The sequence below is a fragment of the Mustela nivalis genome (genome assembly GCF_964662115.1).
Source record: "Mustela nivalis genome assembly, chromosome: 16".
Classification (NCBI taxonomy): Eukaryota; Metazoa; Chordata; class Mammalia; order Carnivora; family Mustelidae; genus Mustela; species Mustela nivalis.
Window position 1 is genome coordinate 13,524,119 of NC_139035.1, and position 26,653 is coordinate 13,550,771.

The 26,653-nt window shown below is 37.5% G+C and overlaps 1 protein-coding gene across 9 annotated transcripts in view; it reads left to right on the forward strand.

Annotated features, from left to right (window-relative positions):
• RPS6KC1 (ribosomal protein S6 kinase C1) overlaps positions 1 to 26,653 on the forward strand; it is a 191,290-nt gene that overhangs the window by 134,906 nt on the left and 29,731 nt on the right. For 7 of the 9 annotated variants that reach the window (XM_082702504.1, XM_082702497.1, XM_082702498.1 and 4 more), the window contains 4 exons: positions 13,175 to 13,222; positions 14,465 to 14,597; positions 24,514 to 26,106; positions 26,378 to 26,467. In XM_082702504.1, coding sequence (XP_082558630.1) covers positions 13,175 to 13,222; positions 14,465 to 14,597; positions 24,514 to 26,106; positions 26,378 to 26,467 — 1,864 coding nt within the window. The remainder of the gene's footprint in view (positions 1 to 13,174; positions 13,223 to 14,464; positions 14,598 to 24,513; positions 26,107 to 26,377; positions 26,468 to 26,653) is intronic. The other 2 variants (XM_082702502.1, XM_082702505.1) reach the window with 2 other exon arrangements.

Below are 26,653 nucleotides of genomic sequence, written 5' to 3' on the forward strand. Positions count from 1 at the left end.
TTTGGCCAAGTGACTTCTGGATGGGAAATGGAGAAACATGTTTTGAGTCCTTTTTAATCTTTTCTGATCCTTACAATAGTCTATCAAAGAAAGTAAGCTTTGCCACCCCTATTTCAGTTCCTCTTGAAGAAATGAAACTATATGGGAATGAGTGGCCTTTGCATTTTGAATAAATTAACTTATATTTGCAAATCTGTTTTAGCACCACCAAAATGTGCTTATTTTCTTTTTCTAATATTATGATTCATAATATATTCATAACATACCTTCCAAGACAAAGTTATTCTGGTAGCATTTATTTTTAGCTATCACAATGGCAAGCTATGATTCTTTAAAAAATCACCATGATTATTATTGAAGTTACTAAGTATACAAAGGTCTAAGATGAGTTCACGGTGGGGGTGGGCATTCCACAATACAGTGTTGTATTAGGTTATGGAGACCACAGATAGTTGCACCCAACATATGAGGGCCATATTCAGTTTAAATAGAGGGCAGGACAAATGGGCCTCATTATGACAGTTCTTGTGGTACATAAATACTTAATAATGTCCTAGTTTTAAATTAATTTATAACTAATTCCCGACAGAAGCTTTGAAGAATTTTTAAAAATCTGGATTACGATTAGAATTACTATAAACCAGATGCATCTGTTGCCATTTTAAAGCCAAGAATTAAAAGATGCTTTTGGTATTATTTTCTAAAAAATATTTTCTGTATCGATTTTTCTGACTGAATTTAAAATGTGGAAAAAAATCCTCACAAACTCCAGAAAGCAAAGACAATGTACAGGAAAACTTCTATTGGTCCATTTGTTTCAAGATGAATATATGCTGGTTATCCACTATCATGATTGAATATAGCCAGATTCTTGAGATTATCTGTTTTTCATATATTTTTTTAAAGATTTTATTTATTTATTTGACAGACAGAGATCACAGGTAGGCAGAGAGGCGAGGAAGCAGGCTCCTTGCTGAGCAGAGAGCCCGACGTGGGGCTCGATCCCACGACCCTGGGATCATGACCTGAGCCGAAGGCAGAGGCTTTAACCCACTGAGCCACCCAGGCGCCCCTGTTTTTCATATTCTAAAAGATGCTACAGTATTTTGTTTGTGTGTGGAATATTGTGGCAAACAGTGATTGATGGGGTTTTGGAATATTAGGGAGGTTCGGTGGGGTGAGGTCCGGAGCTGACGACTGAGAAAGAATACTTGAGCCGTCTGTGGTGCAGAATGGTGGTTTATTCAAGCAGGGGGACAGGGCCCGTGGGCAGAAAGAGCTGCTGCACGGGGGGCTGTGAGGGGTGGCTGATAACTTACATCCTTACATCGGGGTTGGCGGAGGTAAGGAAAATGGGAGGTTTCTAGAGAACTTTCATATGCTAAAGAGGACCTACAAGATGCTGGAGGCCTTGCCCTAGTCAAGTTAAGGTTGTTTTTCCCTCTCTAGCAAGGCATGAACATGGAAGACAGGTGGGATGAATGTCACACAGGTCCCACCCTGGAGTGTGTGTGTGTGGGGGGGGGGGCGGTTGCAGGGTGTCAGCTTTGTCTTCAGCCAGCCTTCTGCTCCCTCATCAGTAGAATCAAAATAAACGCCCTTTTTGGGTAGCCAGAAATCAGGGTTTTTAATTGCTATTTTGTAGATATTATTAAACCACATCTCAAAAAGTACATTTTCCCTGAGTAAATTTGGAGTATGTATATGATGGTACCTAGAAAGCAAACTTTTCAGAACAAAGTCCCTTATTTTATGACTGCTTAAAAAAAACCTTTATTATTATTTGTAAACTGATTAAAACACCTTAGTTCTTATATTTCATTTTATTCATTGTATGCTTATTTTGAATAGAATTATGGGTGACTTTAAATATGACTAACCCACCACCACCCCCTCCTTTTAAGGGAAAAAGTCACATTTACTTAATTTTCTTAAGTCAGTCCTATTAAGAGAAGTATTTCCCTTGTCTTTTTGTTCACCCACTAGAGTCCCCTGTGACCTTGGGTACGTATTCTAAGAGGTGACTGATGGTTCATGATGTTCTGTATTTTCTGGTAGCGTGCCTGTTGCCTGCCTCTGGGTTCGTCATCCCCCTTATGCTGACTTAGGCAGTATTAGGCCGTCTCTTATCTTCAGGCTTTGATGCATATGTTCTGAAGGTGGCCACAGTGACTTTGGGTAGCAGCAGATGGTAAACCTTCAGGCTGCCACCGGCTATACTGGTGTTAAGTTGGAAAGTTAGCGTTTGATGAAGAATCAGTAGTGCATATGAAAGAGCTTTCACTGCTGAAATATCTTTTAATTAAAAAATTAGCATACTAAAACCTTTGCAAATGTCTGGGCATTTAAAGAAATCTAAAATTAGTTGTTTTCTTATAGAGAAATTAGTTATTTACCAGCTTAGTTGTGTCGCTTGCATTTCCTAATGTGGTTCTTTTCTCCCTTTTCCTGCCCCAATTTGCCTGTAGTTAAGACAGATACTAGATAAACTGAAATAGGTGTTTTTAGGAGTTAAATGTGATCCTATAAACACTTAAGTATACTTTGAATTATGGTATTTTGGATTTTAACAGTGAGAAATGTGAATCTTCAGTACTATCTCTATACAATCCTAGCAGATTTGGTTTTTCCCACCGTTGAAGAGATTTCTAGGTTATACAGAAGCCTCAAGAACGCAGTCTGCCTCAAAAAAATATTTCAGTGTGTTCTGATTGGTTGGTGATTTTTTTTTAACTTTGCCATCAGTCCACAAAGCAAAATCTTCTTTGGATTTGTTTGTTCACTTACTTCATGATAATGTGCCATGTTGAAAGTTCTAGCACAATTAAATCACAGGTAAGACCCGTAAGGATTTGTTTTCCTTAAATCTTAGGGGTACCTTTTATGCTTTGTTAAACATAGATCCTTTAGAGTAGTAAAATAAAAACACTCTGTAGACCAAAGTTGTAAGTATCCATGTCAAATTTTACTCTTCATGTTGGGATTCTCATCAGTGAAATACTTCTGTGAGCATATAACCATCAAGAGTAGATTGGGTTTAATGGCATAGCACGAGAGAAGTCCTTCTGTTGGGTCCATGGTCAAAGGAACGAGACTGATACAAAGTGAAGGTCAAGCAAAGCTTTATTTCTCACCAAGCATCGAGAATCAAACTGACTGGCCAGGGCCGTCTCTTACAAAGAGGCAACCCCTCCCAGCCTCACAGATTAATTTTCATAGAGTAAAGGCCATGTGGTTGAGCCTGGCCACACACAGGTGGCCAATGAGATTGTAACACACAGAGAAAGCTGCACAATCGTGCTAGGTCACACATGGGTGGCTAATTGAATTACAATTTACCCTAGTAGATATTTGAACTAGCCTATCACCTTGGTCAGAATTGGCACCCAAAGGGCGGGGCCCTTACTCCTTGGTAGCAAGGGAGACTATGCACCCCCACTGATTGGATACGTCCACCCAGCTTGACCCACCCTTGTATTTGGGCTTTGTTACCTGGGACTGGTTTCTAGGACTTGTTTTTAAGTAAGTTCCCTGCGGAGGGGGGTGCAGGGTCAGTTTAAGTTTTGCTGCATAAACAACAAAATCACTGTTTAACCGGATGGAGCTGCTCTGGCTCAATAGGCCCTTACACTTCTATGTGGTCTCTTCATGTTGATGCTCTTGTCACCGTAACTTCTGATGGACAAAAGCTGTAGGTTCAACATCTTGTGCTTTTGGAGTTGCTGGACAGTGGTACAAGGAATGTTGCTTGCCTTCTGGTATCAAGGAAAGAGAAAGTTAGGGCCCAGTGTGGGGGGTTGTTGGTATTAAAGGTCACCTAGGACTATTTCTTGTTTTCAGTAGTTGGAATTTTATGAGCTCTCTCATGAGAAAAAGGTGTGGAATTAAGTAAGTGGAATATTACGAAATGAGATGGGTTTTTAGCAGTAAATATAAATAACTTGATTATCATCACATGCTATTGGTGAGAGTGGGGGAGAAGCAAAGATTCAGTGCTCTGGGTTTGTTGCTTAAAACCATTTTTGCAGAAGAGTAACGTTATTAGTTCCGGTAATGCTGCCAAGATGAGTTTAGTTAATAACTTAATGGTTAAGTTCTTTTTTTTAACAGAATACAGTGAGTATAATCTTATCTATCTGAAACTCTGTCGAGAAAAGCTGTCTAATTTGCAGAATTGGGCTTCTGTATTTTCTCTGGCTTCTTTATTATGTTTTTCCCATTCTTTGCTGTTACATTTATTTATGTCTGAATTCCCAATAGTATGGCTTGCATAACTGAAGTCCATTCAGATTATATCTAGCAAACATGAATAGTACTGTGGTATCATTAAGGAAAAGGCTTGGTTTATCCAATGTGATGACCTCTGTAGACTTCTTCTTCTTTTTTTTTTTTTTTAAACCTTTATTGTTCCGGAATCCTGTGAAGTACTTGGCATCAAATTAGAGATAGATGTTCCCTCAAATTACTCATGCAGTCTTTCTTTTTAAAGGAATCGGAGCTAAAGTTATTTTTAGAGACTTTCATATTTTGGATGTCAGCGTTTAAAGATGTACAGACGCCTGGGTGACTCAGTTGGTTAAGCGGCTGCCTTTGGCTCAGGTCTTGATCCCAGGATCAGGGTCCTGGGATCGAGTCCTACATCGAGCTCCTTGCTTGGCGGGGAGCCGGCCTTCTCTCTCTCTCTCTGCCTGCTTGTGCACTCTCTCTCTGTCTGTTAAAAAAAGAAAATGTAAAAAGTTTCAAGAGTGACACTTAATCCTCACCAGAGGGAAGTCTTCGCTCTTCATTACCACAAGGACAGTATAGTGTCTTTATAGTAGCATCTCTCCCTTTTCTCCAAATTTATCCTTCATATGTTTAAAAGAAATCATCATTTGATGTCTTTGATATACTTTCCCACCCCTCCTATCTTTCCTAAAGTGGTACCTCGTTAAGTATCAGGCTTCCTTATTCTATCATCAGAAAAAACCCCAGACTACCATCAGTTGGCGTTTTTCCTGCCACCTTTAGAAAGAAGAGTGGACAAGTCTCATTGTGCTGGTAGAAGTGAAGAACAGATGAGGCTAATTCTTAAGGGATAAGTTGTCTGCTTTTTTCCCTCCAGTTAGAGGCAGTCATTCTATATATTACTATGGGCAAAGATGGAATAATCTTTTCTGTTGGACCATATGCTAATAGAGTGCTGATAACTGAGTGTGAAAAATGAAAGGGAGAAATACATTAATTGTGTTCTCTCAATAAGGTATGCTATCTAAGGTAATTATTTCATGACAGTTTTAGTTATAGTACTTGTTTTATCATGAAGTAAAAGATGGTTTTAGGAGCCTTTTATTGGAAAGACAATTGTATCAAATTAGTACCAAATTAGATTTTTGTCTTTATAAAGGTGAGCAAACCCATGAGCAGTTTTTAAATTGATGTGTTCGAGTCCACAAATGAACAAATTCTGTTTGAGGGTTAAAGAAGCTATTATTTTGTCCTTTATGCTGACAGCTTCATTACAGACTAGCCTACTGTTGGCATTAAAAAATGTTTGGCTTCTTATGATCTTTGTGCATGCAACTATAATATTAATGCAGTGCCATAGCACTGTTCATTAAGAAATGACTTTAAATGAGGTTGAAGCGTGTAAATTTGGAAAGCTACAGATGTTAAATGCAGTCGTTTCTCTTTGTATACAGCCGTATGGCTAATAATTTCCAAGTGGCTAAAGCTCTTGTTAGCAGGAGTGCTGGTGTGTTAAGAATGGCTCTATAAATAACTTTAAGAACTGAAGTTGAAGGTGCTTCTTTTAAAGACTATTGTTAACTAAACATTATTGCCAAACAGATGGAAAGCATTCACCAGCCTGATGTTTTTAGGTCTAATTATATTATCACCAGCCCTGTACGGCTCAGTTGAAGAGGTGTATCCAGAGGCCAATTTATAATCATTTAGCCAACACCTGTTTGGGAGAAATTGACAGTCAAAGGGCACATTTAAAAAAAAAATCACATATGTTCTTGTGTTTATTGCCTCAATGTGAACGTTGTCTAGTTGCAAACAAACTTGGTAGGAGAAGAAAGTAAATGTAAATAGAGCAGTACTTCCAAGCCATGTTTATCGATCTCAATTTGGCCTTTTTATCTGATCCACTTCATGCTTCATGGCGAAGTAAGATCAACAAAGAGATATCACTCCTAATTTATGTAGGTGTATTCTGGTAAGCCAGCTAAGAGGTTTCTGTTAGGAAGAAGAAATTCTTTCCTTTGTACATCTTCCATACCTTTTACCTGGTGAAGTGTTTTCTATTTCGTATAGATGTATCTTATTTAAGTAGGACTGGCATTCTGGTGAGTGGTTTAAAAGTCACAACTTGATATAAAAAACAAAGAAGATTTAAGGAGCACTACTTTTCTTCGCAGGCTCAATTGAGGTTCGTTGAACCCTCTTTTTCAGAGAGAGGGCTGAAGTGCCTCTTTTTGCACAGATGATATGTTAATTTAAATCTCAAGGTTCACATTCTTTGAATGTGTTTCCTTGCTTTGGAGGTTCAACATTGGTGATGAATATAGCTCAAAGGGAAGTTATGGGGAGAATTGATCTATTCTATCTGAAAATAGTTGGAACCTGCTTATCCTATTAACTCTTTCATTTTAATGTTTTACCTTCTTTTGGCATACTTTTCTGTTGAAAGATTTATATGTTATCTCCATTTTCTTATCACCCATTATTAATGCAGAGCAGGCTAGCTTTGATTGCACTAGTTCACAGCATAATACAGTACTGGAAGTTACAGACAGTTTCCTAACTGCCTTCAGCAGTAGTGGATTCTCAGTCCTCCTTCGTGGCTTCTCTTCGTGGTTTAGGACAGATGATAACTGTCATCTTAAGTCTTCTCTTTCCCTGACACCTGAACCATTTTATATTTTCTGGTTTTCTTTGTACTTTTCTCCCTCCACTTTTATTTGTTGTCTTATGTACCCTTGATATTACAGCTATGTCTAATTTTCAAATTCAAACATAAATTCAAATTCAAACAAATTCAAGCTTAACAGTTACAGAGGAAGAACCCTGGCGCCAGACTGCTGGGGTTTAAAGTTTTAAAGGATTTAAAGGGGACAAGTTAACCGTTTCATGTTTGTTTCCTCATCTATAAAATTGGTGAATAAAAATATACCAACTTCTCAAAAATTATTTGACAAAATTCAGCATCCATTCATGATAAAACAAAACAAAACAAAAAAATTTCTCAACATACTGGGTATAGAGGGAAAGTACCTCAACATGATAAAGGTTGTGTATGACAAGAACCCAAAGCTGCCCTCATACACAGTGGTGAAAAGCTGAGAGCTTTACCTCTAAGGGCACAAAAAAGACAACTATGTCTACTCTTACCATTTTAATTCAACCTACTACTAGATGGCCACAGTAATCAGACAAGAAAAAGAAATAAAAGGCATCAAAATTGGTAAAGAAGAAGTAAAAATCATTATTTGCAGATAACATGATATTGCATATAGGAAATGCTAGTGACTCCACCAAGAAACTATTAGAACTAATAAATGAATTTAGTAAAGTTGCAGGATACAAAATCAGTATAGAGAAGTCTGTTGTGTTTTTATACACTAATAAACAACCGACAGAAAGAGAGATTGAGAAAACAATCTCATTTACAGTTGCATCAAAATGAGTAAAATACCTATGGGTAAATTTAACCAAAGAACTGAAAGACCTCTACTCTGAAAACTTTAAGACATTGATGAAAGAGTTTGAAGATGACACAAATAAATGGAAAGATAGATACACTGTGCCCATGGATTACAAGAATTAGTATTATTAAATTGTTCCTACTACCCAAAGAAATCTATAGTTTCAATTCAGTCCTTATGAAAATACGTATATCTCACAGAACTAGAGCAAATAATTATAAAGTATGTATGGAATCCCAGAAGACCCTAAATAATCAAAGAAATCTTGAGAAAGAAGAATAAAACTAGAGGTATAACAATCTTAGATTTCAAACTATACTTCCAAGCTCTTATAATCAAAATGGTAAAGTTCTGGCACAAAAATAGACAATCATTAGAACAACAGATCAATAGGACACAATAGAGAGCCCAGAAATAAACTCATGCTTATATGGTCCATAAATCCATGACAAAGGAAGCAAGAATATGCAATAGGGAAAAGAAAGTCTATTAATAAATGGTGTTGGGAAAACTGGACAGCCACATGCAAAAGAAAGAAACTGGACCACTTTCTTATACCATACATGAAAATAAACTCAAAATGGATTAAAGACCTAAATCTAAGACCTGAAACCATAAAACTCATAAAAGAAAATGTAGGTAGCAAATTATTGGACATCAGCCTTAGCAATATTTTTTTGGATCGTCTCCTCAGGCAATGGAAACAAAAGTAAAAATAAACGAAAATGGGACAACATAAAACTAAAAAAGCTCAAGCACGAGAAGAGGACCATGAATAAAATGAAAAGGCAGCCTACTGAATAGAAGAAGATATTTATAAATGATATATCTGATTAAGGGGTTAATATCCTAATACATAAGGAACTCATACAACTGAACACTGAAAAAAAAATCTGATTAAGAAATGGGAGAGGACCCGAATAGACATATTCCCCAAGGTGTACAGGGGGCCAACAGACATAAGAAAACATGCTCAGTGGCACTTCTCATCATGAAAATGGAAATCAAAATGACAAGAAGTATCCCCTCATTCCAGTTAGAATGGCTAATACCCAAAAGATAAGAAGTACAAAGTGTTGGTGAGCATGTGGAGAAAAAGGAACACTGATGAGCTGTTGTGGAAATGTAAATTGGTACATCTACTGTGGAAAACAGCATGGAGGTTCCTCAAAAAATTAAAAATAGAAATACTATACAATCTAGTAATTCCATTGCTGGGTATTTACCTGAAGAAAATGGAAACACTGAGAGATTAACATGTACCCTGTATGTTTATTGCAACATTATTTATGATAACCAAGATAGGGGGGCACCTGGGTGGCTCAGTGGGTTAAAGCCTCTGCCTTCAGCTCAGGTCATCATCCCAGGGTCCTGGGATCGAGCTCCACATCAGGCTCTCTGCTCTGCAGGGAGCCTGCTAACTCCTCTCTCTCTCTCTCTGCCTGCCTCTCTGCCTACTTGTGATCTCTGTCAAATAAATAAATAAAATCTTAAAAAAAAAAAAAAGATAGGGAGGCAAACTTAGTGTCTATCTATAGATGAATGGATAAAGAAAATGTGCTGCATATAAACAATGGACTATTACTCAGCCACAAAAAGAACGAAATCTTGCCACTCATGACAACATGGATGATCTATTATGCTAATTGAAATAAATCAGATAGAGAAAGACAAATACCATTTGATTTCACTTGTATGTGGAATCTAAAAAACAAAACAAATGAACAAACAAAAAAATAACGGACTCCTAATTACAGAGATACAAACTTGTGGTTGCCAGAGAGGAGGTCTGATTGGGGTGGAGAGGGATATAGGCGAAATAGCTGAAGGGAACTAAGACATACAGACTTCCTGTAATAAAATAAATTATAGGAATAGAAAGGACAGCATAGAGAGTATAGTCAATAATATTGTAATAACTTTTTATGGTGACATATGGTAACTACACGTATTGTAGTAAGCATTTCGTAGTGTTTATGATTGTTGAATCACTATGTTGTGTGCCTGAAACTAATATAATCTTGTGTAAGCTATATTTTAATTTAAAAAAAAGCCAGTCACAAAAGGTAAAAAATATATACCTATCTCATTATATGATTTAGTTCTTTGAAACCCAGCATCGTGCCAGATATAAAGTAATTTGCACAACATCAGAGGTATGGTTTCATGTTTTTAGATGTTATCGTGATGGAGGATGCCCCAATATAAGTGCTTAGTTCCGACTTATTTCTAAGCTCTATTCACGTATTGACATGTGTCTTCTAAACATTTACATCTAGATTTGTTCACATGTGTTTATTGAATATTTACCATGGGAGAGGGATGTGTTGTGTGTTGGAAAAAATATAGTTTCTGCCCTGTATTAGTTTTCTATTCCTGTCATAACAAATGACCACAAATGTAGCATCTTAAAACAACTAAATGTATTATGTTGAAGTTCTTTTTTTTTTTTTAGATTTTCTTAAAAATTCAAGTTAGTTAACATATAGCGCATTATTAGTTTCAGGGGTAGAATTCAGTGATTGATCAGTTGCATATAACACCCAATGCTCATTACGTCATGTTCATCACCCTGTTACCTCCTCCGCTCACACCCTTCCCCTCTGGCAACCCTCAGTTTGTTCCATATAGTTAAGAGTCTCTTATGGTTAGCCTCCCTTTCCGTTTTTGTATTATTTTACTTTTCCTTCCCTTCCCCCATGTTCATCAGTTTTGTTTCTTAAATTACACATCTGAGTGAAGTCATGTATTTGTCTTTCTCTATGTCAAAGTTCTCTGGACCAGAGGACTGACATGGGTCACCTTGGACTATAATCAAGGTGCCGGCAGGGCTGTGTTCCTTACTGGGGAAAAATCCACTCCATTGGATTGGTTGAATTCTTTGTAGTTGTAGGACTAACCCTTCCTTACTGGTTATCAGCCAAGAACTGGTTCTTTGCTTCTAGAAGCTGTCTGCTACTTCTCATGCCTATGAGGTCCCAGAAGCCCATCCCCAGTGCTGACATGTGGGTGTCTATATCTTAGCGCCAGCAACTGTGTATCCCTCTCATACTTCAAATCTCTCTGATTTCCCCTTCTGCCGTATCATTTCTGTGTTTCCACTTCTGGCCAGAGGTAGTACTCTGCTTTTCAGGGTTGATGGGATTTGATTGAGCCTACTCAGATAATCCAACATAATCTGTTTTAAGGTCTGTACCTTAATTACATCTGCAAAGTCCTTTTTTGCCAGGAACATAACATATTCATAGGTTCTGGAGATTAAGGTATGAACATCCTTGGCGACCATTATTCTGCCTACAGTATGCCCATGAAAAACTTGAAACTTGGTTGGGAAATAGGCACGTGAACAAAAAATCAAATGGAAGGGGTTGGTACTGTATACAGTGGGAGAACAAAGAACGGAGAGAATCAGTGTTTCTTGTGCTGAATATGGAAGGATGAGTACATGTTTGATAAGGGGCAGAGGTTGAGGGTGGGGTGGGGTGGGTGGAGGGGAACATGTCAGGAGGAGCAGCAGTAACAGCCATAGCAATAATAGTAACAGTGGCTATCGCAAACACTTTTATAAAGGTGACTTCACTGAAATTCTCACAAATGATAGATGCTGTTACTATCTTCCATTATAGCTTCTGCAGATGAAGTTTTAATGTCTTCACTTTTAGAGTAGAAAGGGCAGAAATATGGTATCAGGTAGTTGAGAGAATTAACATTGATGGCTAAAGTATAGAACATGGTGAGTAAACAGAACAAGATAGATAGAAATACTTAGCTAGTAGACTTGGTCACTGGTTATGAAGGTAGGAGACAGGGGAAATTCATAGTGACTGAGGGAGCTTTTTGGTGGTGGAGGTGTTACATGGTTGATGGTGTTACTCAGTACTGTAGGAGGAGAAACAGGGTTTGGTTTTATTTCTAGTGGGGACAGGGCTTTGACAAGAGGAAGGGGTGGGTTCAGAAGGCAACTGTGGGAATATTCAGCTGAATTTAAATGAAGACTTACATAGTGTAGGTCAAACACTTATTAAGGAAGTTCAAAGATGAGGTGGTCACCATCGCTTCAAATTCATCATATCCAACATGGTATTTACCGTCTTCTCCTCAGGCTGGTCCCCCATCTTCTCACCATTCTTTTATTTTCCCAAGCTTGACATCTTTTTTTCATCCTTGACTCTCAGCAATCTGGAGGGGAACCCGAAAGCCCTCTTTACAATGTTTGTAGGTGTTTTTGATGTAAATACTCTGGACATGGCCCATTGCAGACAGTGGCTACTTTTGTGCTGCTGTGGCAGAGATGAAGAGCTCCAGCAGAGACCACGTGGGCCAGCAAAGCCAAAAATCTTTACTGTCTGGATCTCTATAGAAAAAGTTTGCCAACTGCTATTGTGTCTCCAAAATAGTAAAATAATAACATGGTAGAATAATTATCTCTAGTCATTCCTTCTATCCATCAAGATGGGTTCGGGGAAGAGGTAGTCTGAGGGGGCAGTGTGTGAGATCATGCATGGTCTTGAGGTAATTTTTTGGACTTGGGTTTTTTTTTTTCTGAATGAGAGGAGTGGTGTGATGTAACTTACGTTTTTAAAAGAAAACACTGGCTGCTATTTAGAGAATAGACCATAGAGCAGAAAATAAGGAAGCAGAGAAATCTGTTGGGAGGCCAGTGTTACAATCCAGGTAAATCTTCGAATCAGGGTAGTAGCTGTGAAAGTGAGTTCACATTTTGGATACATTTTGAACATGGAGCTGACAGGATTTGCTGATGGAAAAAGAGGAGCTCAGATGAGTCTTGGATGAATAAGCAGTACCAAAAGGGGGTCTTAAGTTGGAGCTTGAGTTATTGAGATCACATTATACCACGTTGCTACATAAGGGATTTTAAGAAGAAAATTGAGACTTTAGCAATGTCTGTAAATTTTTTTTTACTTCTTCTTAACCATATATGTTCCATGAGGAAAAATTCTTTGTGTAAAATAATTTTTCCACTTAAGCAATGTATTTCATTTTTTTTTTTTTAAGAATTTATTTATTTGAGAGAGAGAGAGAACATGCACACACGCAGGGGTAGGGAGAGGCAGAGGCAGAGGGAGAGGGAGATGCAGACTCTGTACTGAGCAGGGAGCCAACATGGGGCTTGATCCTAGGACCCTGAGATCATGACCTGAGCCAAAGGCAGATGCTTAACCGACTGAACCACCCAGGTGCCCCTTAAGCAATATATTTTAAAATAAATCTAGGAAAACATAGAAATGTTTCTAAAATAGGGAATTTTTAGAAAAGGAAACTATAATAAAACCTTAGATAAGACTGTTAATCCTGTGATTTGGTGGCTTAAAAAACGAAACACAAAACACCTATTCAAAAATTAATTTTGGTGGAGTCAGTTCCAGCATTTATCCCCAAACCCTTAAAGTATAGTTTCAAAAGTGTACAAGTCAATGTTTCATTGTACTGTGAATAAATTATTACTCATATCTTTTGTGTAGGTTTTACTTGTAATGGACACAAGGACAGAACAGACATTCATTTTAAAAGTAAGTAGAATTTGTATGTTTAATGAATTTAGGCATTTATCTTTAAATTATGCTTTTGAAAGAAAAAAAGTTTAATATTTTTTCCTGGGTGTTTGGGTGTTATATTATATTTGGGTGTTATATTTGTGGTGATCTATATTTATTTTACTTTCTGTTCTTTATCAGAGTTGATAAATACAGCATACATTTAAAAAGAGTTGTAGGTCATAGAGTATGGAGGTAATAGTTTGAATAAGTTGAAGACTCTTCCCCTGCTGTTTAAATATATAGTGTGTACTTTAAACACATCTCTAATACATTTTGTATTATTTGTGAAGATTGCGCACAACTGTACCTTTGATTATGATTATATCCCAAAGAGCTGTAATTTTGCCTGTAAGTCTCTGTTTCAGGTATTTGGGAAAGTTATCTATATCCCTGGTCCTCTCTCTCTCTCTCTCTTTTTTTAAACTAAATTGAATTTTATTTCTTTGTATAACAATTTCTAACTAAATGAACAAGGAGAGAAAAAACCCTGGATTTGTAATTTCAAAATTGAAATGGATTGTGACAGGACCTATTCTAAAATATCCTAATTGAACAATTCCCACAGCATCTAGAAATAATCATTCAGATGAGTTTTATATTTCTTTTTCAGATACTTTTTCTTTTACTAACCGCATGGCAATAAGTCACATTGACATATACTGAAATGAATTTCTTTGCACGTCTCCTTTATCACTGGCATTTCCCCGGATCTTTAAACCAGGCTTTGACACCAGACGCTACCCACATCTTGTTCCTTTGGAGAAACTTAAAGTAGTCTTTATACTTTTTTGACATTAAATTTTCAAATCGCCTGTTTAATCTAGGAATACCTTTGTGTCTCAGAAATTTGAATCATCTCACAGTGTCTACTGCTTTAAAGGTAGAGATAGATAATATATGTAAAATAAAACTTAAGAAAAGGTCATAGAGAAATAACTGTGTGTCATCCTGATGACTTAGTTTGAGAGCATCTCTAATAAAAACACTGACCCACGTAATTGATTTTAATGGCAGCTTTGTGGCATCTTCCGTTCTCTGGATTCACGCCAGATGCCATCAGCAGAGCCTCCAGGGACTGAGGGGCATAGAGCAGCAGATGAGTGGTTTCTCTGAAGCCCAGAGTAACTCGGATAGATTAGTTTGGTTGATAAACACAGAGCACAGCAGGCTCCAAAGGCAACTGAGGGTACAACTGACCTTTTTGTTCTCTGTCAGGGTCTAAGGAAAAGCAGTGAATACAGCAGGAACAGAAAGACCATCATCCCCCGCTGCGTGCCCAACATGGTGTGTCTGCACAAGTACATCATTTCTGAGGAGTCCGTGTTTCTTGTGCTGCAGCACGCAGAAGGTTAGTTTGTGGTTTAAAATTGTTTACAGAGCGAAGAGTGTCATCTCCTTAGTTTTTCAGTGTCTGTAATGTCCTTTTTTTACTTCTGTCATTGCATGGGCAGATAAAACATACGAAACCCATGTAAGAAACCGTCCTCTGTCCTCCATTCTCTTTGAGTTGTCAGGGAAAATGACAACCCCAGGTGAACAGGAGGTTTTATTTGAACTACAGTAACATTCTTAGATACACATAACGACTTACTTTCTCCTAGAATTGAGCTACTGTGATGAGCACGTTAAGGTGAATGTGTGCTAAAGAGCTAGGTTTTATTTTAGGGATTTTATTTTGTTCTCTGTTCTCTGCTAAAAGGATACATTAATGTTAGATAACGAAAATAAAAAGCATCCCCTGAAGAATTAATTAATTACCTCCTTTTTTAGAATGCATGGGTATTTGCTTAACATTTGACATTACCTAGTTATTCTGATCTGGGTTTTTACGAATACAGCCATTGGCATCACATATGGGTACAAAGCAGAGGCCTGGTGCTCTGCCGTCAAACTATTGATGAAATTTCAGCTCATGGCAGAGGGAACAGGTGGCAAAAAAGTACTGTTTTGATTTGGTTTTGCCCCTTAATACCTGAATTTAAATAAATAGTCTTTTATTTAGAATGACTGAATACAGCATATAAATATAAATCCACATAATGAATATAGGCTTTGGCCTTAAGAGGTATTTTTAAAATAGTGAAAAAATTTCAGTTATTTCTCATGTTTCACGAAGGTGTTATTTTTATTTTTACATTACTGAGAATAAAGAACTGTTGTGTTTTACTAATAGGCATGACATTTGAATTTAATGCATTTTTCCCAGGAAAATGAGTCATTGCTTCGTGGAATGAGGTCTTTATGATAACTAATGCAAGATTTTTGACGGGGGCAATAAACTATTAATATTGTTTATTATGAAGTACAGCACAAGATAACTACAGATGGAGGGAAGACCTCCATATGTAGTATTTAATAGGAAATTCAGAAGGGGCTCCATGGTCTCTCAGGTATTAAGAGAGTTAATTGCGTGTGTGAATTGGATAACTAATTCACCTTTGTTCAGACATTATAGACAGCTTTTATCTGAGGATACCAGTGCATTACAGACATTATTGAATTAGAGGTCATGTCATCTGATAGCGAAATACAGCCACCTCTGGTGTGGAACAAAATAACTTGCGTAGTAATAATCCATAATAATTTAGAACAAGGTCAGTAGGATGAATGTAATTATAGTCAATATTCTATTACCCAGTGTGGATTATTCATGTTGGAGATTATCTGTGGCAAATTTTCGATTCTAGTTTGCCTCTGCTGTTGGCAGCTTCTTCCTGCTCATTCTCTTCCTTCTCCAGAACACACTTCAGTTTCTCTTCTGCCATCTTCTCACTTTCTCTGATACCCCTTAAAGCTGATATTTCAACTGATTTTACTTTAATATTGAGAAAATCTTTATAATCTTTTTGAAAGCCATGTGTCTAGATTTAGATTATCTTTACCAAGCTTCTTTTCCTTTATTGTTGGCCTCAGCTGGCTTTGAATGGCTACATGATTTTGAATTTCTCTTGGATTATTTAAACTTGGGGGAGGATCTCTTTTTGACTATTGATTTCAGGTGTCTGCTGCTCGATTTTAAGATTTTATAACACAAAGATATTATATGACAGTGCAAGTAGTAACTGTACATTCATTTAATATTCAGCAAATTTATTGAGCATGTATTATGTACTAGACTCTCTCTTTGGTGAACAAGACAGCAAGAGAGCTTGCCCCTTTGAATCTTACATTCTTTATTTATTTATTTATTTATTTATTTATTTGACAGAGAGAAATCACAAGTAGATGGAGAGGCAGGTAGAGAGAGAGAGAGAGGGAAGCAGGCTCCCTGCTGAGCAGAGAGCCCGATGTGGGACTCGATCCCAGGACCCCAAGATCATGACCTGAGCCGAAGGCAGCGGCTTAACCCACTGAGCCACCCAGGCGCCCCTGAATCTTACATTCTTGTGATGAGTTTTCAAACAGAAAACCAAAAGCTTGATAATACTGATGAATAATAGGGAGTGCACTGGTCTCTAACAAAGTAAGCTTTAAAAAAATGAACACCTGGGGAACTACTTTAGATGAGGTAGTCAAGGAAGCCTGCTCCAAAAAGGCAACATTTAAGAGGAGTTTTGAATGACAGAAGAAATAACCATTTGGATGAAATTGGGAAGCACATTCTAGGTACAGGCATCAGTGTAAGAAACCAAAAGCAAAAAGGCAAAAACATGAACAAGAAAGGAGACCATTTGGTTGGAGTGTAGTAGGTGAGGGCAGTCGTGATCTCTAAGACTCTAGAAATAGGCAGGAGTCTTCTACTGCAGGGAAAGGACTTTGACTTTTATTCAAGTACATTGGGAAACCAGTGGATCTCTAAAGCAGTGGCGAGATCTGATTTATGTTTTAAGAAAGATCGCTCTGACTTTTGTATAAAGGGCAAGGAATAGTAATCAGTCAGTGCATGGTCTAGACAAGAGCTGATGATGGCATGGCGTTCTGGAGTTCTAGCTGCTATGCTTTGAGGGTAGGCTCTGGGATCTGTGATAGATTCTAAGTCAGGGAGAGAAGAATATAGGCAACTTTTTTGGCTTTACCGTGAGCAATCAGGTGAACTTTATCATGGGCGGTGTGCTATGTTTTACATAGTGGTGTTTGTTACTAATGTGAATTAGAAGTCGTGCATATATCATACACACATTGCTTTTATATGTGTAAATAGCTGTTCCTAAAAATCAGTGTTGAACAGTTGTTTTCTCTTATGAATGCTTGAATATTTATGATGTGTGACTTTAGCTTCCTTATGGTTACAGGACTATTCAAGATTCAGGTAAATCTCTCAGACTCATTTTCCTTCCACTTTTAATTCATTTAGTCAGAAATATATTGGTGCTTACTGGGATACAGGCTCAGTTCTAACATGGCAGTGAACAAAACTGATGGAGACTTTGCCCACGTAGAGCTTAGCATCGAGACGCAAAACCAACAATAAGCAAATACGTGTCAGATGGAGATAAGTTCTGTGGTGAAAGTTAAATAAAAGAAGGGGAAAGGGGATGCTGAAGGGGTGAGGTGGGAGTTCCTGTTTTATCTAGAGTGGTCACTTCATTAAGAAAGGGATGTTTGGCCAGTGACCTGAAGAAAGTGAGGGGGAAGCATTGTGGGTATGTGAGGGAATAGCATCTCAGCAAGGGAGAACAATTCGACTTGGAGCCAAGAGTGTGGGTGACATATAAGAAATAGCAAGGTTACTATGGCTGGAGCAGAATGGGAAGAGCTTGGAGGTAGGGAGGCAGGTTGGAAAATCCTCTGTGGTCTTAATAGGCCACTTTAGGAACTTGACTGTTTTTTTTTTTTTTAAGCACGATCATGGAAGGAGGGATTCAGGGGCAGAGGGAGAGAGAGAATCTCAAGTAGGCTCCATGCCCCAGTGTGGAGTCCAATACGGGGCTTGTTCTCACAACCCCAAGATCATGACCTGAGCCAGAATCAAGAGTCAGACCCTTAACTGATTGAGCCACTCAGGTGCTCCAAGAACTTGCTTTTTCTTCTGACTAGATAGGAGGTGGTTGAGGGATATTGAGCAAAGGAATGACAAGATAGGGATCGCTCTGGCTGCTTTGTGGAAAATGTAGTCTAGGAGGGCAAAGGCAAAAGCAGGAGGCCAGTATGAACATTTTTGCAGCAATCCAGTTGAAAATAATTGTGGCTTGCACAAAGTGTTAGTGGTAGAGGTGGTGAGAAATGGTCATTAGATTCTGAATCTATTTTGAAGTTAGAACTGACATGATTCTGCTTTACATGCCTGCAAGGTTTTCGGCTCACAGAACTGAAAGAATGGAATTCCCATTTACTAAGATGGGGAAAGCTATCGGAGGGGTGGATTTAGAGGAAAAAATCAGGGATTCAGTTTTGGACCTGTGAGTATGAGATGCTTCTGAAATATCCGGGTGGCACTGAGTAGGCATTTGGATATACCAGGCAGGATTTTAGGAGAGAGATTGAAAATGTTTATTGTTCCTATTAATGAATCCCTTATTTTAACTCTGGAGAAGACAAGGTGAGAAAAGAATTGTATTTAGTGCAGGCCACATGCATTATTAAAACTTTGACTTCCTAAGAATAAGAATAAGGGATTATGTCATTTTCATCATCTGTATCCCAGCATTTAGGAGAATACTTGGTACATAGGCTACATAGAAGATGCTCAGTGTATAATTGCCTGATACTGAGGAGGTCAGAGAAAAGGTGAAATGCCTAGTTGGAAGGAAGGAATGCCTGCAAGTGTGGATCCACCAGATAGGCAGGGGATGGGAAAGAGTTTTGCACCAAGTCACTTGGGGACTCGAGGGGTGAAATGATTCTCTTTTTATTAACTGTTTTTTTTTTTTTTCAAAAAAATTTATGAAACTAATATATAAAGTAATATTTTTGAACTACGTATAGAAGAATATAAAGTAAAAATAAAAATTCTTCCTTCTTAGTCACTTTAATGCCCAGTTCCACTCTCTAGAAATAGGGGAAATTTTCCAATGTGTATAAACATATACTTTCCACCTGTCTGGTTAAATAAAATAGATCTTACAAATTGTTCTGTGACTTGTTTTCTTCCCCATCTTAACAATGTACCTTCGACAGCTTTCCTTGTCAGTACATATAGGTCTGCATTAAGACCAGTGTAGTAGTTAGAAACAAGGATTCTAGAGCCAGACTACATTAGTTTGTGTGACATTGGGCAAGGTGTTTAATGTTTTTGTGCCTCCATTTCCTTATCTATAAAATAGGGATGATAATTATCTACCTCATACAGTTGATGGGAGGATTAAGTAGTTGATCTATGTAAAGCACTTAGTGCCTGGCACCTGGTAAACTGTGTGTATTTCCAAATGTTGCTCTTGCTGTTTTGAATAAAGAATATTTGGTTGTACTGATACTATAATTTATTTAACTCCTCCCTTAATAATTGGTATTTAAATTGTTTCTAGTACTTTTTCCTGTATATCTTTGTGTATTTTTGTTTTCTTTTTTGAGAACTATTTATAGCATGCATTTCTTGACGTAGAATTGCTGGTTCAAAAAGTGATTTTGATCATTGTTCCAGCAGTATTTTATCGTACATATTAAAGTCAAGTCCTAATTCTGGTCAAGCAAATTTAACAAATATTCTTTGCAGTCTTTCAGAAAACCAATAAATTAAAATTTAATAAGAGTTTTTATTAAACTTTATGAATTGTGGATTTCATTAGCTTAAAATAGCTAATAGCTCTAAGTTTTATGTGCTTCAGTGAGGCTTATAAAGGTGCCATTCATATTTCTGAAGTGTTAAAAATTATAAATATGGGGGCTCCTGGGTGACTCAGTGGGTTAAAGCCTCTGCCTTCGGCTCAGGTCATGATTCCAGGGTTCTGGGATCGAGCCCCACATCGGGCTCTCTGCTCAGCAGGGAGCCTGCTTACTTCTCTCTCTCTGCCTGCCACTCTACCTACTTGTGATCTCTGTCTGTCAAATTAAAAAAAAAAAATTATAACTATGTTAGGTATTTTCTACTTATATTTTGAGAGATTTTTTTAAAGGATAATGTTTTTAATGTTATAATTATAATTGTAATAATAATTACAATTATACTGTTGACATTTGTGTAAGTTTGTCTATTAGGCCTGATCTTAATTGATAGAAAGTAAAACACACTCAGCTTTTGTGGGTGAGAAATGTCAAAGTAAACAACGTGTCCTTAGAAGTGTTGTGGTTTTCATGATTTTGTCATTGAAAAAAAGTACGGGATAGGATCAAAATTTTATTTCCATAGTTCCATATCAAACCTTAAATTTAACTGGGCACCCAGCAAAGAATGGAGAAGGGCTAAAACAGTTTCAGTTTTTGAAAAATGCAGTTTTTATAATTCATTCTAGGGTACTTGTTTAGGTTAGGAACAAATGTCATGAAGATAGTGCCAACCATCACATTTAAGAATTCTATGTAATAATGAGAAGAATAGAAATTAAGGGAGATGACATATTTGACTAAACAAATTGGTCAGCTTGCTATCATTCAATAAAAGCAAGTTGCTGTGAAGATGGCATTACACAGGCTTATAGGAGAAGATTCTGGGATAGCCTATCGCTAAAGGAGTTTCACAACATGTATCAGAAGCATTAAACATATTCATGCTTTTTGATCTAGTCTTTTCATTTCTGGAATTCTGTCCTGACGAAATTATCAAGGATGTCAAGTACTTCATGTAAAAGTACATATTATTTTAGTTATAAAATAGTAAAAGATTGGAAACAGTGTAAATGTCCAACAGTAGATGAACATGTAAATACCTCCTAATGTCTGTCACCATGGTTATGCTATATAGCCACTGAAGTTCATGGTCTCATGAAAATTAGAAAATGTTTATGATGTGATGTTAGTCACAAATAAAAAGTCTGGAAATAAATGTACAAATAGTTAATAGTGTTTTTTAAAAAAGATTTATCCATTTATTAGAGAGGGAGGGAGAGTGCTTGCGTGTACTCTCATGAATGGGGGTAGGACAGAGGGAAGAGAGAGACACCCAAGTGGATTTCCTGCTGAGCATGGAGCCCAGTGTGCGGCTATATCCCATGACCCATGAGATCATGACCTGAGCCAAAATCAAGAGTCAAATGCCTAACTAACTGAACCACCCAGGCACCTGTAGTTAGTTTTGTGTTATTATTGTATTTGTATTCTATTATTATAAATAGATTTGTATTATTTTGAATTTTTCTCTTCTGTTCTTTTTTGTATTTAATTTTTTTGAGACCATATATTTGTTTTAAAGCAGAAAGGAAGCATGACCCAAAATAATGATACTAATATTTATAGACTCTTATTCTTAAAAGATTTTCAAACTACTGGGAAAGATGTCATCTTTTTATAACCCGATTTAATAACTATTTATTTAATACCTATTATTTTACATGCTAGGCAGAATCCTCTCCTTGTAGTTTTGAAGACCCTGTAGTCTGGTATAGGAAATGGTAAAAGTATAGAAGTATGAAAGTAATATTACCGTGAAACAACATTTTAAATGTTGTAAGAGGGACTGAGTGATATAAAAGATTCAGAGAATCTGAATCCACTGAGGGCATGTCAGGAAATTGGTAAAAGAAACCAAATTCCTGAGGAACCATCAAGAATGGTTAGGATTTTCACAAGTAGATATTGGAGAAACTAGTAAGAAAAAAAAATTCTTTAAGTGGTAGGTATAGTTCGAGCAAAAGCCCAGCATTGGTTATATTTGGAGGAATCCAGTTCAGATGAATTATTTGGTGAGTTGAAGGGGAGGACCGGATCATAGCTTGACACATTGTATTACTGAGGGGTTCAGTGCCTCTGTAGAGTTGGTACATACATTATTTAGTAGGTGGAGGGAATTTGGGTTCTTGAATGGAGAAATCATACAAGTCTGTGCTAAAATGGAAGATTAGTGGGCAGCAATTAGTATGGTAGAATGATACACAATGATACAGAAAGGAATTAAAGCAGGGATCTAGTTGTAGCTATAAAGTTATTCCAAGAAGCAGATTGACTAGAGGAATCAGTAGAAGAGGAAGACGGTGTAAAATATTATGGACACGTGCTGTAGGACTTGGAAACTTGCCCAAAAGAACAAGGGAGGAAAAATAATCTAAGATTGGCTTGAAGGTCAAAAAGAGGAAGTGATGGGGGAGAAGGAGGAGAAAGAACTTAAGGACATTGAATTTTAGATTTCAGCAGTTCATCCAGGTGAACTTGGCCTAAGAATGTATGCAACTTCTCTTAGAACTTTACTGGGTACTGTTTCTTGCTGTTATTGGAGCTTTGCAACTGCAAAGACTATCTACTTTATGTTGGCACATCTCATTCTGATGAGTTATCATTTCAGTTAAAGCAGCACTGACTGAGTGCCCGTCACGTCGTGCACACTGTTTAGGCAGTAGATACAGAAAGATAAAAAAGATGGTCCTGTCCTCACAGTCGTCCCCATCTAGGAGAATGGAAAACAACACACATTGTTTCAGTTGGACTGCTTACAAGAATCCCAGCTCCGGGTTCAGGCTTTATTGTTAGTGTGTCACAACAGACATATTTGTGATAAGAGGAATGTGGCTATTGTTGTCAAATGATGAAGAAAATGATGGAATCAATGCATAGCTTCTTTTGTGAGTTTCAAAGCTATATATGAACCTTAAATTTTATTTGAATATGGGGAAATAGGAAACACTAAGTATAATCTAGTCAGGACAGAAAGTTAGCTAAGAAAAAGAGGGAAAAGTTAAACACCATAATGTCCAATACTCCTAATTATTGTCAAAATGGGAGAAGATTATTAACTGGGTCACAGGGAGAGATGTCTCAGTATCTTAGGATTAATTTTATGACAGTTATCCTTTATTATACATTTACTTTATAGTAGGCACAGTACTGGGGCTATTTACTGAGTTCCTCTAAATGAAATGAAATGCCAAGTACAAAAGGATTTTTTTGGATGCTTCCACTAACCTTTTTATACATATAATTGACTGTCAGAGATTATTTCTCTTAAGATTGTTACCCTTGGTATAGGATGCTTAATAAGGACATTAAAAAGGTGCTGGGGAAAAAAAGTTGCCTTCTCCATGTTAATAGAGGGATTTATTTTTAACACATTATTTCCCATTTTTGGAAGCTACAGTTAACATCGTCACAAAGTATGCATCTGCAATTATCGTTTATAAGATTTCTAGATCAAATTTAACTAATATAATACAGTGAAGCTTTGGTAGGTTTTTGATACTTAGAGTTATTTGTTCAAAGATTCTAATGAGCAAAACAGGTGGAGTTTTTAATGGTTAACATAACACAAAAAGAAAAGTAAGGGGAAATAACTAATAAGTATTCCTGGTAAAGCATTGGCTTCCTTTATGTTTATTTGATTTCTGTGAAATTGATTTTTTAAAAGATTTTATTTATTTATTTGACACAGAGAGAGATCACAAGTAGGCAGAGAGGCAGGCAGAGAGAGAGGGAGAAGCAGGCTCCCTGATGAGCAGAGAGCCTGATGTGGGGCTTGATCCCAGGATCCTGAGTCATGACCTGAGCTGAAAGCAGAGGCTTTAACCCACTGAGCCACCCAGATGCCCCTGAAATTGATTTTTACGATTTTACTTTTCCATAGGTTTCTTGTATATCTCAGAATACAGAACCAGAATTACAATAGTTGGCCACATTAATGGCTGCCCAATCAATTTTCCTCAATTGCTTTACTTGGTCTTCTACATATATGATGTATATGGGGGGGATGGGAAAAATGTTATTAATATGTCATTTACAATGGCATAATTATATACCTGATGCTGTATCTCCCCTCTGATCTTGGACTAGGTATAATATAGAATATTATGGAATAATATTGTTGATTTTTACCCCCTATAGTCTATACAATTTTAAGAGGACTTATTTATGTATTTCCACTTGGCCAAGGGGCCATGCTTCAAAAAATTATTACATAAACAGCTCAGAACGTAATCAGATGTTTCAGCAGCTAAATCATATTTAAAGCAGTGTTCTACTGTGGGATTTCATATTAGTATTTGTTAAACTAATTTCAAAGGGAAAGACAGGTTGTCATTTAAAAGATAATTGGTATCAGGAGATATGTTTAAAACTATACTCAACAGTCAGCAATAATAAGAAAGCATTTCATTAAAATGCTTGTTTTACAGCATACTTGATATTAATGGGTATCATTGTCTTGCGTTTGGTTGATTATTGGAATGCTCTTTGTTTTTCTGAGGGCTTCAATAGGTAACTATTACTTTGGGGATCTTAAAAATTTTTTTGGTTATACTTGTTCACAGGTGGCAAACTCTGGTCATATATCAGTAAGTTTCTAAACAGAAGCCCTGAAGAAAGCTTTGACATCGGGGAAGTGAAAAAATCTACACTTACCAAAGTTCACCTTCAACAGCCAACTTCTAGTCCTCAGGACAGCAGCAGCTTTGACTCCAGAGGAAGTGACAGTGGAACCATGCTCAAAGTTCTGCCGTTGAAGACTAGTCTTACTCCAAGCTCTCAAGATGATAGTAACCAAGATGAAGAAGGCCAGGATAGCTCTCCAAAATGGCCAGATTCTGGCTCAAGTTCAGAAGAAGAATGTACTACTAGTTATTTGACATTATGCAATGAATATGGGCAAGAAAAGATTGAACCAGGGTCATTGAATGAGGAGCCTTTCATGAAGATTGGAGGGAGTGGTGTTGATACCAAAGTTACTGAAAGCTTCCCGGCACACCTTGCCGCTGGCAGTGACAGCCCCAGCACCCAGCAGATAGCTCGTGAGCTGAAGTTCTTTGCTGGAGATGATGATGTAGAAGCAGTTAGTTCTCCAAGAACGTCAGATTCCCTTAGTAGATCTAAAAACAGCCCCATGGAATTCTTTAGGATAGACAGTAAGGATAGCACTAGTGAACTGCTAGGCCTTGATTTTGGAGAAAAACTGTATAGTCTAAAGTCAGAGCCTCTGAAACCATTTTTCACTCTTCCAGACGGAGACAGCACTTCCAGGAGTTCCGGTGGTAGTGAAAGCAAGGTAGAGTTTCTAGCTCAGGACACCATTAGCAGGGGCTCAGATGACTCTGTCCCAGTCATTTCTTTTAAAGATGCTGCTTTCGATGATGTCATTGGCACTGAGGAGGGAAGGCCTGATCTTCTTGTAAATCTCCCTGGTGAACTGGAGCCAACCAGAGATGGTGCAGCAGTGGGAACGACGAAGTGTCTGCAGACCGACATAGGCATAACTGAAAGTAAACTGTTGGAAGCCCCCGATGTTTTATGCCTTCGACTTAGTACTGAAAAACGCCAAGCAAGAGAAGAAGAAGGCACGGAGGAATTGAGTGATTCCTCTGGCCCTACATCCCAGAGTCTAGCCGAGAAACACAATGCCCAGGGGGATCTTGGGATGTTATTTGTAGCAGCTGCTGATCATAGTAGTTCAGGAGACATGTCTTTGTTACACACCGATTCTAAGTTCCAAGGACTTGGAGTGGTGGAGTCGGCAGTAACTGCAGACAACACAGAAGAAAGCTTATTCCATATTCCTAACCCACTCTCAGGTGCTAATGAATATAATGTAAACACAGACACTTTAAAAACTGAAGAAGTATTGCTGTTTACAGATCAAACGGAGGATTTGGCTAAAGAGGAACTGACTTTATTTCAGAGAGATCCAGAGACTAAGGGAGAGAGTGGATTAGCCCTAGAAGGAGACAAGGAAATACATCAGATTTTTGAGGACCTTGATAAAAAATTAGCACTAAACTCCAGGTTTTACATCCCCGAGGGCTGCATTCAAAGATGGGCAGCTGAAATGGTGGTAGCCCTTGATGCTTTACATAGAGAGGGAATTGTGTGCCGCGATTTGAACCCAAACAACATCTTATTGAATGATAGAGGTCAGGAACTTTTGCAAATGCATTTCTTTTTATTCGCTGTTGCTTCCAATTAACTGAGTAGGCGTTTTATCTTGTAATTAGTATCTTCATTTCCTGTCTAGAGCTTCATTATCAGTGCGGCAAATTCACCCCCAGTAATAGCTTCTAGTACTTAATGATGCCATTATTCTTAATGATACTGTTTTTAGCTACAAAAGGAGTAATTACAGTTCACTTCTGCAGAAAATGGAAGAGAAAAATGTTTTGATTTCTCCTGTCGTTTTGTTTTTAGGACACATTCAGCTAACGTATTTTAGCAGGTGGAGTGAGGTTGAAGATTCCTGTGACAGCGATGCCATAGAGAGAATGTACTGTGCCCCAGGTTAGAGCAATCTCCTAAAATGTTTCACTTGAAAAAGTAGTTCAGCAGCTCTCTTTTCTTTGCAGAAGTTGTGTTTTTCACTCACAGTTCACATATGTATTGGATTTGAGTATCTCTTTAATCCTCCAAAAAAGAAAATTTGGAAATTAAAGCATTGTGTATTCCAATAGAGGGGTGTGTGTGTGT